The 15,291-nt window shown below is 41.3% G+C and overlaps 1 protein-coding gene across 1 annotated transcript in view; it reads right to left on the reverse strand.

The window, feature by feature from the left end:
* LOC130691402 (inactive tyrosine-protein kinase transmembrane receptor ROR1-like) overlaps positions 1-14,687 on the reverse strand; it is a 103,555-nt gene extending 88,868 nt beyond the window's left edge. The window contains exon 1 of the mRNA XM_057514352.2: positions 14,283-14,687. Coding sequence (XP_057370335.1) covers positions 14,283-14,343 — 61 coding nt within the window. The 5' untranslated portion in view covers positions 14,344-14,687. The remainder of the gene's footprint in view (positions 1-14,282) is intronic.
* Positions 14,688-15,291: the final 604 nt, after the last annotated feature.

The following is a 15,291-nucleotide window of genomic DNA, read 5'->3' on the forward strand; positions in this document are numbered from 1 at the left end:
TCACGGTATGCGCTCTACAAGTCTCTTCTGAAAAGTCGGAACGAAAGAAGAACAAGAAAGAAAAGAAAGAAATGTTTTTTTGTTTTGTTTTTCGTTTGCGAGAGAGGCACTCGAAAACACCACGTTCTTTTTTATCTGAACTGCAATCAGCATCTCGAAATAGAACAACGAAGAGAGCTGGATACGGACGGTCGCCCCCGTCGTAGCAAAACAAGAAAAAGAGAAATATAAATAAAAAAATAAATAAAAAAAAAAAAAAAACTCAGCAGCAGTTCCCGAAGGGAGACGAAAGAATTTATAGGGCAGCTTCGGCAACATTCTAATAAAAGAAAATAAAAGTCAGTGGCCCGCAAACTACCCGGCGACTTTATTTTATCGATGAGCCGTACCATTCCGGGTTTCTTCAAAAAAAAAATTGTTTGTTGTTTATTTGTTTAAATTTGACATGGGAAATGTCATATATCAAGGCAGACGAAAGAAAAAAAACCGCATGTGAATGCGACTTTTGTTGCGTCGTATATCAACTGGATGTTACCGTATGATGTAACTAAAGAATGCAAACCCTTGGCTTGCTCTTTGTACCTCTTGAATTCTTTTCAGTCCTCCCCCTTTTTTTAAAATATAAAATTCATTTTCGTTTTCTTTACAGCAATAAAAAGCTGATAATGATTTGAACAATGTTGAGTAGTTTCCTTGAAACCACGTACAGCGAGGGGATAGCGAAGCTATAGATAAAGCACATACAGGTCCTATAAAACATGCGGGGCTGGGCACTCGACCAAGAATGGAAATATTAGAAGATAAAGGGTGAAGAGCCGTGACGAAATGAAATCAGAATTTATATACGAGCCATTCACACGTCTCGCCAAACCAGCCACTCGATAATGGCAATGGGTTCTTTCCACCATTCATTCGTATAGCTGACTGCTTCGAAATTGAAACTGTGCACCTAAGCAAATATTTGAGTACGAACGAAGAACATCCCTACATAAAAAAAAAATTAAATGAAAAATGAAGAACAACATTCTTCGTGCCGACTGGGTCTATCGTCTAAAGACATTTTCTATTAAAGGCGACATAAATTTCATTTGAAAAAAAAAATTAGTCACATCAAAAGGGAAGAAGACAAGTGTTGCTCTGGAAACTGTAAATAACGACAGCCGATGCTAATTCACGATGTATTTCTATTCATGGAACCGTGATGCTGTGCTTGCGTTTCTCTGCCAAAGCGGGAGGGTCTTTTCGTGATCGATCATGAGCTGTGCCACAACCAAAGTGGCAACTCCAGAGGAATTCAAAAACAACCCGGACGTCAGGTAGATACGTGAAATTCAAAAGAACTAAAGGAAATATACATGCACCAGAACAGAGCATCATGTGGTAATTATAACAGACCACTATATATGTAATAGTAGTTCGATTTTCCAAATATTCTAAACTCGTGCAAGTTACAATATTCATGGGAAACGAATAGAATTCCAAGAATAACTCAATCTTCGGGATAAGGAAGGAGTTCGAACACCATCCACATACGTACATATGCGCGTGTCGGGTTGCTTTCGTTGCGCGTAACATCTGTCTTTCATTGTAAGGATCGAAACCCAGCCGACCTTCGTGGTTTAATTTGGTCAAACGCATAAATCAAACGTTACGATGAAATGTGTAAAACTATGATCCGATTCGACGTATGTCGATGTGGGACCAAAGATATCGAAACAACCGCAATCAAGTTACGTTATTTACAAATTACAAGAAAAATACTTTCAAAAAATGCGCGAGGTGAATGACGAACTAGTTTAAATTCGTTGCGTGAAAAACCCAGACAGAAAAAAGAAATTATGCAGTGAATAGAAGAACTTCGACTGACATTCACGAAAAACTACTTGACGAATCCATCATTTTGAGTTTCGCCGAAACGCCACAATTTCATCGTGACGTCGGCAATTGAGCCGTTGTTGGCTTCTAACGTAATCCACTCGACCCGATTGCACTGCAACGAGACGACAGCCCCAATCAACGCGTCATCCAGTGGCTGACGTATAAACTGATGCATATCATTCTCGAATGGCCTTCTGTCTGCCATGATTTCCATCACACAACAACCATGACGAAAAACGTGGGACACGTCACCTTTGAACTGTTTGCTAAATTCGTTTGCTCCAAACACGACGTGCCTTCACGTACAGGCGAGTTCACGCCACTCTTTCTCAAACACACTATACGTTGTGTGAACGTTTGCGATGACTCCGTTTTTCAAAATGTTTGTCCTTGTTTTGTGTCGGAAATATAAATAGAATTTTAAAAAAAAACTTACGAGCGCGAGAAAACAAAACGGAGTCTTTTAAGCATTCATTTTTCTCTATATTTTTTAAAGGAAATGGCGAAACGTGTGTGTGTGTGTACCGTTCGTGTTTTGGGGTCTGCTAAAGCGTGACGACCAGCATAAAAGAAAAATGAAAAAGCCCGTCCCTTTTTACAAAAAAATAAAACGCAATATTCCACTGTAGACAGTGTGTTCCGAATAAATACCACTGGAATAAATAGAAGATGACCACAAACGAGCAAAAGTCAGTGCGTGCTTCATTTGGAAAAACCAGTGCTTTTCGGGGTTACTGGTCTCCCCTTCTATTATTCGGTCGCGTCGCGGTCACTTCCGAAAGAGAAAAAAAAAAGAGTAGTTTAATGAATAATTTGCCTTCATTTTATCTCTTTGTAGGAAAAAAAGCGCATCCGAAATTTGTTGCTGGGGCGTTTCGGGAGGGATAAGATGGTTATTATTCTTTCTTAAGGAGAAGAGCGATATTACAGGCAATGATCATCAAAAATGGCTCTTAAATATATTTTTTTTTTTTTTTTTTTAAAAAGGTGTCCAAACTGTCGAGGCCTTCCGCTCGTACAAGAAGTGTGCTGCAGGGACCATCGCTGTCAGGAAACGAAGGAAGTGGTCCATTAAAATGAGAGCGTCACGCTCAATTGATGATCATTTTCGAAACGTTTGCGGCTGCCGGGGCGCGTGACTTTAACGATTGAATCACGAAACGGACACACGGGGGCAAAAACAGGGACGTTCAAAGGAGAGAGGAGGGGGCGGGCAGGAATAACGTGACAAACCACCAGGTGGCACTGCCAAAAATGTTGAGCAGCGGGAGACGAGCCGCCCGCGTGTGGCCACACACGCTCACGCAGAAAGTAGGAACAAAAAAAAAAGCCGACCGTCGTAATACATTCAAGTTAAAATGCCAATAGCGTAGGATGTGCGGCGCCATTTTAAACGGGCGTCCTAGTCTTCGCACTCCACTACAGTAAGATATATACACACGTTAGGCCGTCAGTCGATGTAGCACTGCAGAGAGATGCTGTTCCACGTTGCATTTCCTTTTCTTTTTCTTGAAATGTTTTATTGTAAGTTTCTCATAAGAGATAAAGCTCGACTGGGTACCTATTGCAGCCGGTGTGTTCCAGCATCACCTAGCCCATTATCCGTTGCCCATTTCTCCTATCGATTTTCCAATTCAAATAGCCATTCTTCAGTGTCAGATGTTATGGCTGTCTGGAGGATATAACCAATCGCCGAGGACGATGTCCATTACGATTAGGATTTTTTTTTTTTTTTTACCTGTAACTATACCCTCGAGTGCCATGTTGGCTTGTCCTAAACACCAATGAAAAACCAAAAAAATCGGAGGTTTTGTGCGGGTCAAGTTCCGGTTCATGCCCCACAAAAGAAACAGAACATGATCGTAATAATAGCTAATCATCATTGGTGTCGGGGATAATTTGAAGACCACCTATTACGAGCACACACGAAATAAAAACTACAAAAAAAATTGGGAAAATACGACGTGTTCCAGAGTTGCTGTCTCACCAAAACCGCGACATTGTCGTCTGTGCCAGTAAAAAAAGAAAAAAACACCTTTTCTTTTTATACTTGTTTTGTTGTTCTCTTGTTTTCGGTACATACTATATAAGAGTCCTCTTTCCGGATGTTTATATACTGCGCACACACCGACACTAACAAAAGAAAAGAAAAACGATCACGGCTGCAGGCTACTCACGTTGATGGCAAGGCTGGCTTTGTTTAGGGTTGGCGTCTACGGCGCTCACGATGTCAAAACATCGAAAAAATATGACAATCAAACAATTGGGCCACTTGTAACTTCAATTCAACTTTAAAACGCGCCCCAAAATCCTGCAATCAACGTGAATTCGGATCACAAAAAAATAAAACTTGAACACAGAAAGACATAAAAACTCAAAATAATTCAATAAGATCTACGCGCACCTTTAAAAAAAAAAGGTCCTTAATAAATTTTTTTGTTGTATCTTTTTTTTCCAAAATAAACACGGCCTCCACTGGCCGGTTTTTTGTTTCCCCTCCACAAGTTGTGAGATACGATGCGGAGGAAATATGAGAGTTCCCGCACGGCGTGCGTGCGTTCATTGCCTCACACATTTAATATTTCACGGCTGAGAAGACCACCGGACAAGTCACGCGCGTCTTTTTTTACATCGTATTGGTAGAATTTCTACGAGTAATTTTTTGAAACCCTGTCTTCTCTATATACTTTTAGGCCTTGTGTTGCTTAACGTTGTTTGTTGTTATTGTTGTCGGTGTGTTATTTAGTCTGCGCCGGATTGCCGGTTGCAACGGAAATCACGGGAAAACGCAGAGACCGCGCATTCTCAGGTGCATCAAAGTAGAAAGGGCGTGACTACATCCTTTTTAGACCCGAGGCAAAAGAGGAATCAAGTTCCGCTTCTGCTGCCCCATCTCTCTCACCAACCACTTGAGTCTCGTACAAAACAACAAATATCAAGTTATTCCTTTGATCGTCACGGTGTTACCTTTTGCCACCCTGTGTGACACAGACACACATAGTCAGGACAATCAAAGTTGGTCGCACAGGGTTTCAAAACATCAAACGAAATTTAGGGGAAGAAGTGAGCATATTAAGACACATTAGACGAGCCACGCTCTACTGCCCGGCTCATCTGAAAAATACAAAAATGGCCTCAAGAAAAAGGCGGTGAAATGGAACTCGATTGCAATCGAAACGAAACGGACGTAGAGCAAAGCTAGGCCCATAGGCTTACGTTTTTCTTTTTGAAAATATCATATGACTCCTTGCTGGCACCCCTAAAGGGATATCAAAAGACTTGACGGGCGGATCTTCCAGCTGTCACGTTCCCCCTCCGTAGCCACATGAATATACACACAGTATAAAAAGATAGCCATTTTATCTTTCTCTTTTTCAAAAAAATCCCCGTTGAGCCTTTTTTTTTTCATCCAAAACATACAGGACGCTCTTACGTTTTTTTTTTAAAAAAAAAAGGTAAAGTTTGGGGTAGGCACATAACGCCATTCTTCCCTATCTGCGACGCTTGCTCTCCCCTCCATCATCAACGGACCATGTGATGCAATAGCAGTAAACGTGGGGGCATTAGTTGAAATCGTATGTGATGAGACTGTGACGACCGAGACGGACATTCAGTAAGCACATTTCCGTCCCAGCCGGCATGTGTCATTCTTTTTTTTTTTTTTTAAATGCATGTGTTCCCATTCACTGTGAATTGCAATTCGAGAACATTATGGTTGCATTCGTAAGCGGTCAGCTATATGTAGGACGTTGTATTGGGTGCAAACGTTAGGTCGACAACAATGGTCGATGCGTGGCATGTTTTCACATCCCGAAATATTGGCAAATACAGGTTTCATTTCCCACTAACGTGAAGCCATTTATTGACTCGCATACCACGTCACTTTGCATTCTTCTTGGTATAGTTTGGCAGACACCACCTCGGCGTTGAACAAAGTATTAACATCGGTACCGAAATGTCCTTTTCACGGCGGTGCCAATGATCTTGTCTTTGGATAATATGACGGTATGAAAGAAGAGGTGGATACGATGCCCCGTCATTGTTGACTAATCGGATGACAAAATACACGGGACGCCCACTTGGCTCGCTATATTTATGGCTTCATTATTATTATTTTTTTCTTCATTGACATAGGACATGTTATAACGCATCTAGGCCTATTCGGTCAGGTCACAATCCAGTTAGGAACACAGCAATTTTTTGTTCTAACAAAAAAAGGCCATGGATTGGAAAACAACAGAATGTTCATTGACATTTATGGGGCCTCAAATTACGAAGAACAGGATTAACTTGAACGATAACATTGTGCCCTTTTAATGACCTAGTTTGATTCATTCATAGAATAGCCGTAGCAAGCTTATTAGGCGCTCTTTAAATGGTCAACGCGCATTCCAAATACTGTATGTTTGGCTCCAAATAAATAACAATATCAGTTCGAGCTACAAGGAAAATATGATCGCGGGAAAAAAAAACAGCATAAAAGAACGAGAATGATGATCGCACTTTAGAACGCAATCCAATTAGGTAAATGCAGTGGACGGGCGCCTAGAGAGCGGCCAGACCACCCCCTTGTTTCCCTTTGATCGGCCAAGCGTGAGCGACGAGGATGGGTAAGGAGAGGAATCTTGTTTGACTGGCTTCAACAATATGCTTCGGCTTTTACTCGTTGGCCAGCTCGCTCATTATGTCGGTTTCACTAAAGGAACACCCCGATTCTAGAACACATCAGGGGTTCACTCATTTCTCTAGTATGCAAGTTGATCAAGTTGACGTGACCTGAATCTCTGAGGTATAAACTCTGCCCCGTTTAAAAATAATTTCTCTTTATGCCTAATTATAATACGCCGATTGTCGACGGTGACACATACTAATATATTATAGTTTAAACATTTCCTTCTTTTTTTGCCGAGCCATATCACATCCATTATTGAAAGAGAGCTTTGAAAACGGAAACGATAAGAGAGAAGTTAGGGAGTGAAGAAGATCGTTTATTTTTTTTTTTTTTTTTTTGTTATAGCATCGAAACGACGAGGATAACGAGATGCACGTGTCGCAGAACCTACACCGACGATACTAAGGCGCGACATGTGAACGTTGCCGGAATCATTAGCCAAGAATTCCGCGTCGGTGACGTGCTACACATTCTATTTATGACACGACTCAATGGAAATCGTTACTAAGGGTGTGTGCGTCTGTGTGTGGGTGTGTGTGTAAACGCGGAGCACCCACCGCTTTTATTCGAATCGAATGTCATAGTCTCATAACGAGGGGTTGTGTACACGGTTGAACTTGGATATACTGATAATTGTAACGTCATACTAACAACTGCGTCCTTTGCTTCATTCTATGCAGAGCTTTCAATGGCAAATCAATAAAACGAGTCAATCAATTTTCCCTTCCCCTCCCCCCTCCCAACCCCCCACAAAGTCCTGTTCTCAATGGCTCCCTCTTTCATACACACATAAGCGGGTAATATCTGGTAAGTTATTAATGTCAATTGTTTAAAAAAAAAACATTTGTCAGAATTTCTTTAATAGCATAAAAATGGTCAACTATTCAGGTGCCAGTTTATGCCGTATCGCGGGATTGGCATCGTCTGAATACTTTCACGTATATGCTAATGCCCTCGTTGTTTATCACAACAATAAAACAAACAACAACACAAAAAAAATACAACGTCTGGGAAACAGGTCTGAGGCTGTTTTTCTTTTGGCTATCTCGAGTTACCCGTAGGGCGTGATGCTGAAGGAAATTTAAAAAAATTAAACAAAAAATAAAGTCGTGATACACCATTCCGATCGTGGCACGGGCAATCGAGCATCGCTCAGTCATCCAAACTCGAACCCGCCCGGACGCGATTTACGATGCCGATTTGAGCTCACGTACAACCAGTGGATATGGTCGGCCAACAGGTATTTTATTTAAAAAAAAAAAAGGGCGCAATCCAAAAAGAAATTAAGAGAAAGCTGTGGCTTTAAGACTACGGATGCGGCTTTGGTGGTGGCCGCCATCATGGCTGCACCACCACATTTTGAAAATGAAACGCCGAAGCCAAAAGGAAGTCTCATCCATCACTTGACACGTTAGCTGTTCCTACTTCCCGAAAAAAGGTTATCAAACGCACTTTTGGTAAATAGCTATGCATGACGAATACTATCAGCCAAGCATTCACAATTTTTTGTGTTTCAAAACCGATCGTTGAATGAGTGTTGAGCAATGCCGGCCTCATCCATTCCATTGGCATTCGAATCATCGGCATTTTCAAACAAAAGAAAGCAATCAACATGAATGGCCAGCTTAATTATCATAGTTAGAAATAGAAACGTCGGGTTCTATGCAGCATTAGCGGGGATAAATCAAAGAGCGATGGAGTGACAGTCCATGAGCGGCAAGCAACATCGGATTGTTAATGTCAATCGTTAAAGGGGGAACAAATCCATCGTTCCGGCTGAAGTGAGGAATCTCGCAAAGGCCGTCTTACTTAGACGGCCATTTTGGCACAACAATTTCCTTTTGTTATGACGACGTACTGTATTTTCGAACGAGTGTGAAGTGAACATCTGTTGGTCCATCTGGACAGAGGCCGAAGAGAGGCCCATCGCACTCCTCCCCATCACTCCATCTCTCATTCGGCGCGTATTACCATTCGCCTTCAACAGCTTTGCTTGTCAATAGAGTGACGGCCTAACACCATCTCTCTAAGAGGGCAGGGCGTGAGTTCACTATGCACTGTACGTGGAAACAGAAATGAATACAAAAAAAAAACGTGGATGGGGAGGGGGGGGGGGGGGGGGAGACTGCCAAATATCCTTAAGTCCAGCCGCCCCCTATGGTTCGTCAAGTCGTCCATCACAGCGTGTGAAAAGTTCCGAGCCGCGCTAAGCATTTCTCTCCTTCGTTACAATACACAAGACCCAGCTCGTCATAGGGCTGCCCGGTGTGGCTATTTTGACTATTTAAATTTAGAATTCTTATGTATTGGCTGTAGACAGCGAACGAGAAAAATAAAAGCCGCTTCGTTTATTTTCATAAGGATTTTTTTTTTCTTGTCCGTCACGCAGGAACTTGATGTTCATTCCTTTTATCCTTTTCTTTTTCGCCATCGAGATTTCTGTAATCAGTTGGCGATGACCTAGTGCTGATGGAACCATAGAGGCAACTTCCGCGTTCGTTACATCTAGCCATCAACAGCTACTCATTATATAAAAACGAAAAAACCGTTACTTTGTCAAAATGGTACATCCCCCTCTACAAGACGTTAGTTGCTTATTGGGACGCACGTATACACAGGGGGTAATTCAAATGATTTGATTATTCAAAAAAAAAAAAAAATACGAAAGGCGATGAAACTGACACGAGCAAAGAGGAATCTCAAGTTATACGACGTGTCCATCTTTCGACATCTCAGCCAACACCTTGTACACACAAACACGGAATAAAACGGCTAGCAAACTATAAATAATCCTCATACGAAAATCGTTAAAAGAAAGAAGAAAAACATTGCATTCTTCTTTAAATTGTGCGCTATACGGCTGTTCGTTTTCTTTAAGAATACATATTTTAAATCGCCGCCTTGCCCCCCCGTGGCAAAGCCGTTCTCTTTCTCTTTCGCAACAGTTATTTTTTTTTTCCTTCAACATTGGAAAACGAGGCCTGCGTGTTCCGTATACACATGTGTTGTTAGTCATCGTTGGAAAGTTAAAAATTCTTTTTAATTAATGATTCATTTTTCGCGTTTAAGAGTAACGTATACCACGATCATAGCAGCCGCACTCCAATAATCCAAATAAATGAAAATAAAAGCTCATCGATTATTTTCGATAAACGCTTTCAAAGTGCGGATCACATTCAGAGTTTCGAAATATGTAAAAAAAAAAAACTAAAACGCCAATCGAAGGACATTTCTATTTCGTTGGGGGAAAGTTGAGTCAAACGCTTGGGAAATCGGTTGTGTTTCTTGCACACACACACACACACACATACAAAAAAGAGAAACAAAAAACGAAAATTACCAAAACCCCCAAGAGAAAAAAAAAACAAAACGGTTCACGATTCATTTATCTACACACAGTCGTGATATTACATATTGGTTATTGGCCAGCCAGCAGCTGCGGGGTAGAAATCGCTCGCCGCTGGAAGCCATCACTGCACACACAAGCTAACCCTTTTGGTTTTTTTTCGTTTTGTTTTGTTTTTTCCATATCTTGCCCATTTCCCCCTACGATTTACCTGTATCCCATATGTATGTATGTATATAAGATGGTCTTTTTTTTTCTACGACCATTTATAATGCATGTTAGAGAAATGCCTAGGATAGAAACCGAAAAGGGGAAAGAAAAGTTGAGGAATTTTTTTCAGAGTCGGGATGTCTTTCATCTTATCATACAGCCGACTGCATTGGGCTCCCGTCATCAAGACCCCCTTTTGCCTTTTAATATATACACACAAGCAAATCGAAGGGAGAAGAAGAAAAAAAGAAAGAGATGGAGGTTCTGTTTATCTTCATATCTTTTCTTCCAAAACAGAACGGACTACCTTATGCTGGATAACTACATGTAGAGTGGGCCGATGGAGCACCTGCCAAACAAATGTTGATCCACGAGACGTTAACAAGGTGATGGACCCTCTCCATCCCTCTAACATTCACGCAAAGACGCCACCGTTTTTTTTTTTTTTTTTTTAGCTTTGCTTGTGTTTTTCTTTTTCTTATTGGGTTGTGGAATTTTGTATATTTACAACATGATTTCTTTTCTCTGTCGCATCCAAAAAAAAAAAAAAAACGGGATGGAACAACTTGTTACGCGGTCAATGTTAAAAACAAAACACGCTGACATAAAAAAGAAAGAATGTTCTATTCGGAAAGAACGGTGCATAAAATTCTAAGAAAAATGCAGTACATGAAATCCAAAGAGAAAATCAGTTTAATGTAATTTTCTATTTTCAATTTCACCCCCCTTCAAGTTCAAAGATGTTGCCCCTTCGTACATACGATGAGGTGGATTGAATAATTATGCAGGTAGAGGTACAACAACAACACGGGTGGAAGAAGGTTAAAGAAAGAGGGGGAAAAAAATATAAATACTTAAAATAATAGTGAAATGACCAGTTGGGTTCCCTCCCTCTAGCGTCCACTCCTTATTAGGCAGCCCTCTTTTGTAGGTAAATGTTTGGTCGTATATACAACAACACCATCTACAGAAAACGTTGCATGTGGATGATATACATATTTTTCTTTCCTACCTGCTTCGCTGAGCGCTCGCTCGATTGCACAAAAACACAATGCGATCGGAACGCTTTTTTTTTTTCTCCGATCCCAAAAAAATCCAAAATCGTATTTTTTAAGGTAAACGTGATAGGTTAAGACGAGTTTTGCGGTTTCTCTCTTTTTCCTATACAGTGTCCTATTTTGGCGGTTACACGCGCAAGCGATTCAATTTGAAAATGTTTCCATTTTTTTTTTTATGTTACAAACTCAGCTATCTAACTCTCGAAAAGCAAGAACAGCGCTATCTGATCAGACTGGCGACCTAAATAATTATACCTTTTTCAGCACTGAATTAAAATGTTCGCCTTTTTTTTTCTTTCTTACATTTCCAGACACGTATGGTGCGATGAGCCCACGCATGTAACAAGCCACGAGGGGTTGCGGAGGAGTTTACGAAAGTTGTTTCCAAACATCTTCATCAGTAGTCGAGGATAGGGCCTAATTGTCTCACTTTCTTCCTACTCGAACTCCCCCCTCGCTCTTTTTTTTTTTATGTGAGGTGGCAATAATCATTCTTCCTTCTTCCTCTTCTACCACCACCTTCCCCCTTTCTCGAATCTGAAATCCGTGGGAACCCCACGCGCAAAAAATAAAAAGGTGGTAACGTCGGCAACAAGCTGACGAGGAGCCCCACAGAAATGAAAAGGGAAATTCAAATTACGGCATCTTCTAGTCTTATAGTAATGGGAATAAGAAGACTAGATGAGAGGGGGGGAGAAAAGAAAACGAAGCTCCAAGTCGAACCCTATAGGCTACATACACAGTGGATGATAAAACGAAACTAGAAGTTGGTATAGTCCTACGTAAACAACAATAGAGACATCACTGACAAGTCCTTGGAAACGAAGGAAGCTAATCGGCTAAACACTGAACGAAGGAGAGGAACCAGGTAAGAAAATTAAAACGAGGCTCTTGCTGGATGGCATTATGTGTTTTCCCATGCACGTCACACAGGATCTAAGAGACGAAACCGCAAGTTTTTTTTTTAGTTTCTTTTACCTTTTTTTTCTTAAGGCTGACATTTAGTTCCTCTTTTTTTTTGGACCGTGATCAAGCGGTCATTATTTTTCATTTTTTATATGTTATTTTTTTTATTTAGTTTTTGTTTGTTTATTGTTTTCTTCTTCTTCCAGTACGAAAAAATTGACTGTTTTGTTCGAAATTGTTTTCCTTCCGTGTAAACAATGGAGTAATTAAGGCAACAGCAACAACAACCCGGGAGTCAGTTCATCATATTTTTTCTCTATCCCGTTTTCACGGCTTTTGTAGATAACACAAGGAGGGTGTGTTGGGGGGGGGGGGAAGAAAGTCACGTGACTCGAAGAATGAGCAACAAGCCAGCAAACACATACAACACGGGTTACAGGGCGAAAAGAGATGATGGGCAGAACGCCGGAGCGTATAGAGCACTCTATCATACAGCCAGCGGAAGTGACGGTCAAACACACAGCCCCTCATTCTTTTTTCTCCCCGTCTCTAACAGTGCGTAGAGAGAAAAATAGAGAGAGTATGCACAGACAGAGAGACAGACGGGCCTGGTGGCAGCTTGGAAAAACATGCGCGCTTATATACAAGATAATTGACATCCGCTTGCCAGAAATTGCTCCGTCACAATAATTAGTGGGCCCCCCCCCTTTACTTCCCCCCGCTAGCGCTAAACATATGTGTAGTCCTACACAACACCGGTCGCAATCGCATGATCATCCAAGGTAACGAAGAAATCAATCAAATGTGCCGCACAATCATGAATCACGCGTCGATAATGTCGAAGCTCTTCACATCCATTAAAGATTAGCGGTGACATGAATGTTTCTTTTACCTATAATTTATGACCGGAGGAACCCCGCTTGAAATGTCGTTAAAAAATAAATAAAGTACCCAACAAAAGAAAACTAAAAACGGCCAATGTCAACGTTTCTTTTCAGAGCTTTAGGTGAGGATTACACAGCATCCATCAATGGTTCTCCGGTGCGCGGAAATTCGGGAAGAAAGAAAAGTGGAAGCATTCTTTATTTTTTTTTTTCTTTCTGTATAACCAAGTCTGGAATCCCGCGAGTTGTTGGGGCAGAACTTGACGTTGACAAGTGGCTGTGCAGTTTCCAGCAAGCGGCTTGTTTGGCTGACATGGAAGAATAGAATGAAAGGGCGAAGACGAACGATCGACAGAGCGGGACGGAATGTTCTGCTACTGCGTGTTTTCAGGTGTTGAGCAGCATGGCTCACTCTATCTCAATTGAAAAGAAATAAATAATCCTTATAAAGAGAGAGAAAAAAAAAAGAACCCCAAGATGGGTGGATAAGAGCAGACAGATTGAGATAAAGAGATAAAAAGAGAGAGAAAGTGGAAGAAGAAGAACTGGATGTCAGAAAGGCAACATTTTGTCACGTTCGAATCGTGAGAGCCGATTCACCTGATGGCCATGGGATAAACACAATCATCCGAACACGTTTTTTACCTTTCACCCCTGTGTAGTTTTCGTTTCTTTAAAAAAAATCCGTCTAAACTTTTTTTTGCGAATTACTTTTTGTTTTCATCCATCTGGTTATGCAGGAATGAAATGTTGCATTCACTTGGCATCCCCTAATTCTTAGCGCCTTTTTTGGTATTCGATTGTTGAGCATTTGATATCAAGAACAAAAAAAAAAAACGCTAAAAGAAATAGCGTGTCACGTAAACCAAATAACAAATCTAATTCTCAACTAGAGCAGTGCTTTTGCGTGCCAATAAGAACGTTGATGATCGTTAAAAAAAAGAAATTAGTTTGTTCTGAAATGGGTTTTAAAAACAAAACTTGGTTCTAGGCGGAGCAACAAAACAGGCGCCAAACTGATTGCGCAGATTGATTGCTGAAGAAAAGGGAAATAACACAAGCCCAAAACAAACAGTGGTAATCAATCAGTGAACCAGCTTGCTTGGTCGGCTTTTGTCTTGGTCAGTAAAAAAACAAGAAACGGTTCAAGAAAAAACGCATTAACCCGGGCTTCACAAGAAAGCAAGAAATCCGCCATTTGAACGGATTGATTGCATCGTTAGCAAGTCGCCTAGTACTTCAAGCCTCATTAGCATATCACCCCGTGAAGAGATGAATAATACTGAGAAGTAAGGTAGCCCAATGATGAATGATGTTGTGTGTCCTACCTGATGCGAAGAGGAGAACCACAGCTGCGTATCCGGTAATGAAATAACTGCGACTCTCCATCTCGTCACAGTTAGATTTGTTGTATTTCTTAAAATGAAATACAACTGATTGCTCACGAAACACACTTTGAAGTAAAGAAAATATACGTATATAATCCGCCGGAAGATTTCAGATGGTGAAATTCAGTGCAAGCTCACAACAACAACAGAATGATAATAGATTGCAAAAATCAATAAGTTTTCACTTTAGTCAATAATAAAGTCGATTAAGGGAAAAAAAAAAGGACGCATCGAAGAAAAAGCACGTGTCACAAGAGTCCGGTTCGGAACAGCGCGCGCGCGCGTGCGGAAACGAGAGTCGAAAGGAACGAGATCCGTCGCCTGATCCGGTCGAAACACAACTGACTGCGATACCAGTCAACGGGTGTTTCCATCCGTTTTGCCTTTCCAACCAACAACCCCTAGCGAGTCGCGGCTCTGTAAGGTAGGTAGGTAAACGCAGGGAAAGGGAGAGAGAGAGAGAGAGAGAGAGAGAGAGCGTGTTGTTTTCGGCCGGCTGGAAAAACACGTTCGCCTTGGCTCCGAGTGTATATATACACGGCGTCAAGCGCAAATCGCCGCGAATGCTAATCATCGGTGCTGTTTTGCGAGAGAGGGGAACCCTAGCGTGTACTGGGCGTTCTCGTTTTGTTTCGAGTCCAAGTGTTTAAACTTAGGCTGTTATGTTTGTTGAACCCTCTACTGCCATCTGGCGGTGTAATGTCAATTTCACACATGAGTTCCAAATGGCGGCGTGTATACAGTGAACTGAACGAATGAGTCAGCTTTTTTTTTTTGTCGATTCCCTCGGTCCTATTAGAATGCTCTTAGACACTGCGTGTCATCTGAGCCTCTTCAGTCAAAGCCTTAGCAATCAGTGAATGAGTTACCAATCGGCATAAATTTTGCTGACAGTGCCTGATCAAGCCAAACACAGTGTCGTCAGAAACTCTTGGGTGATCGCTGATGA

The sequence above is a fragment of the Daphnia carinata genome, chromosome 1 (assembly GCF_022539665.2).
Source record: "Daphnia carinata strain CSIRO-1 chromosome 1, CSIRO_AGI_Dcar_HiC_V3, whole genome shotgun sequence".
In the NCBI taxonomy this organism is placed as follows: Eukaryota; Metazoa; Arthropoda; class Branchiopoda; order Diplostraca; family Daphniidae; genus Daphnia; species Daphnia carinata.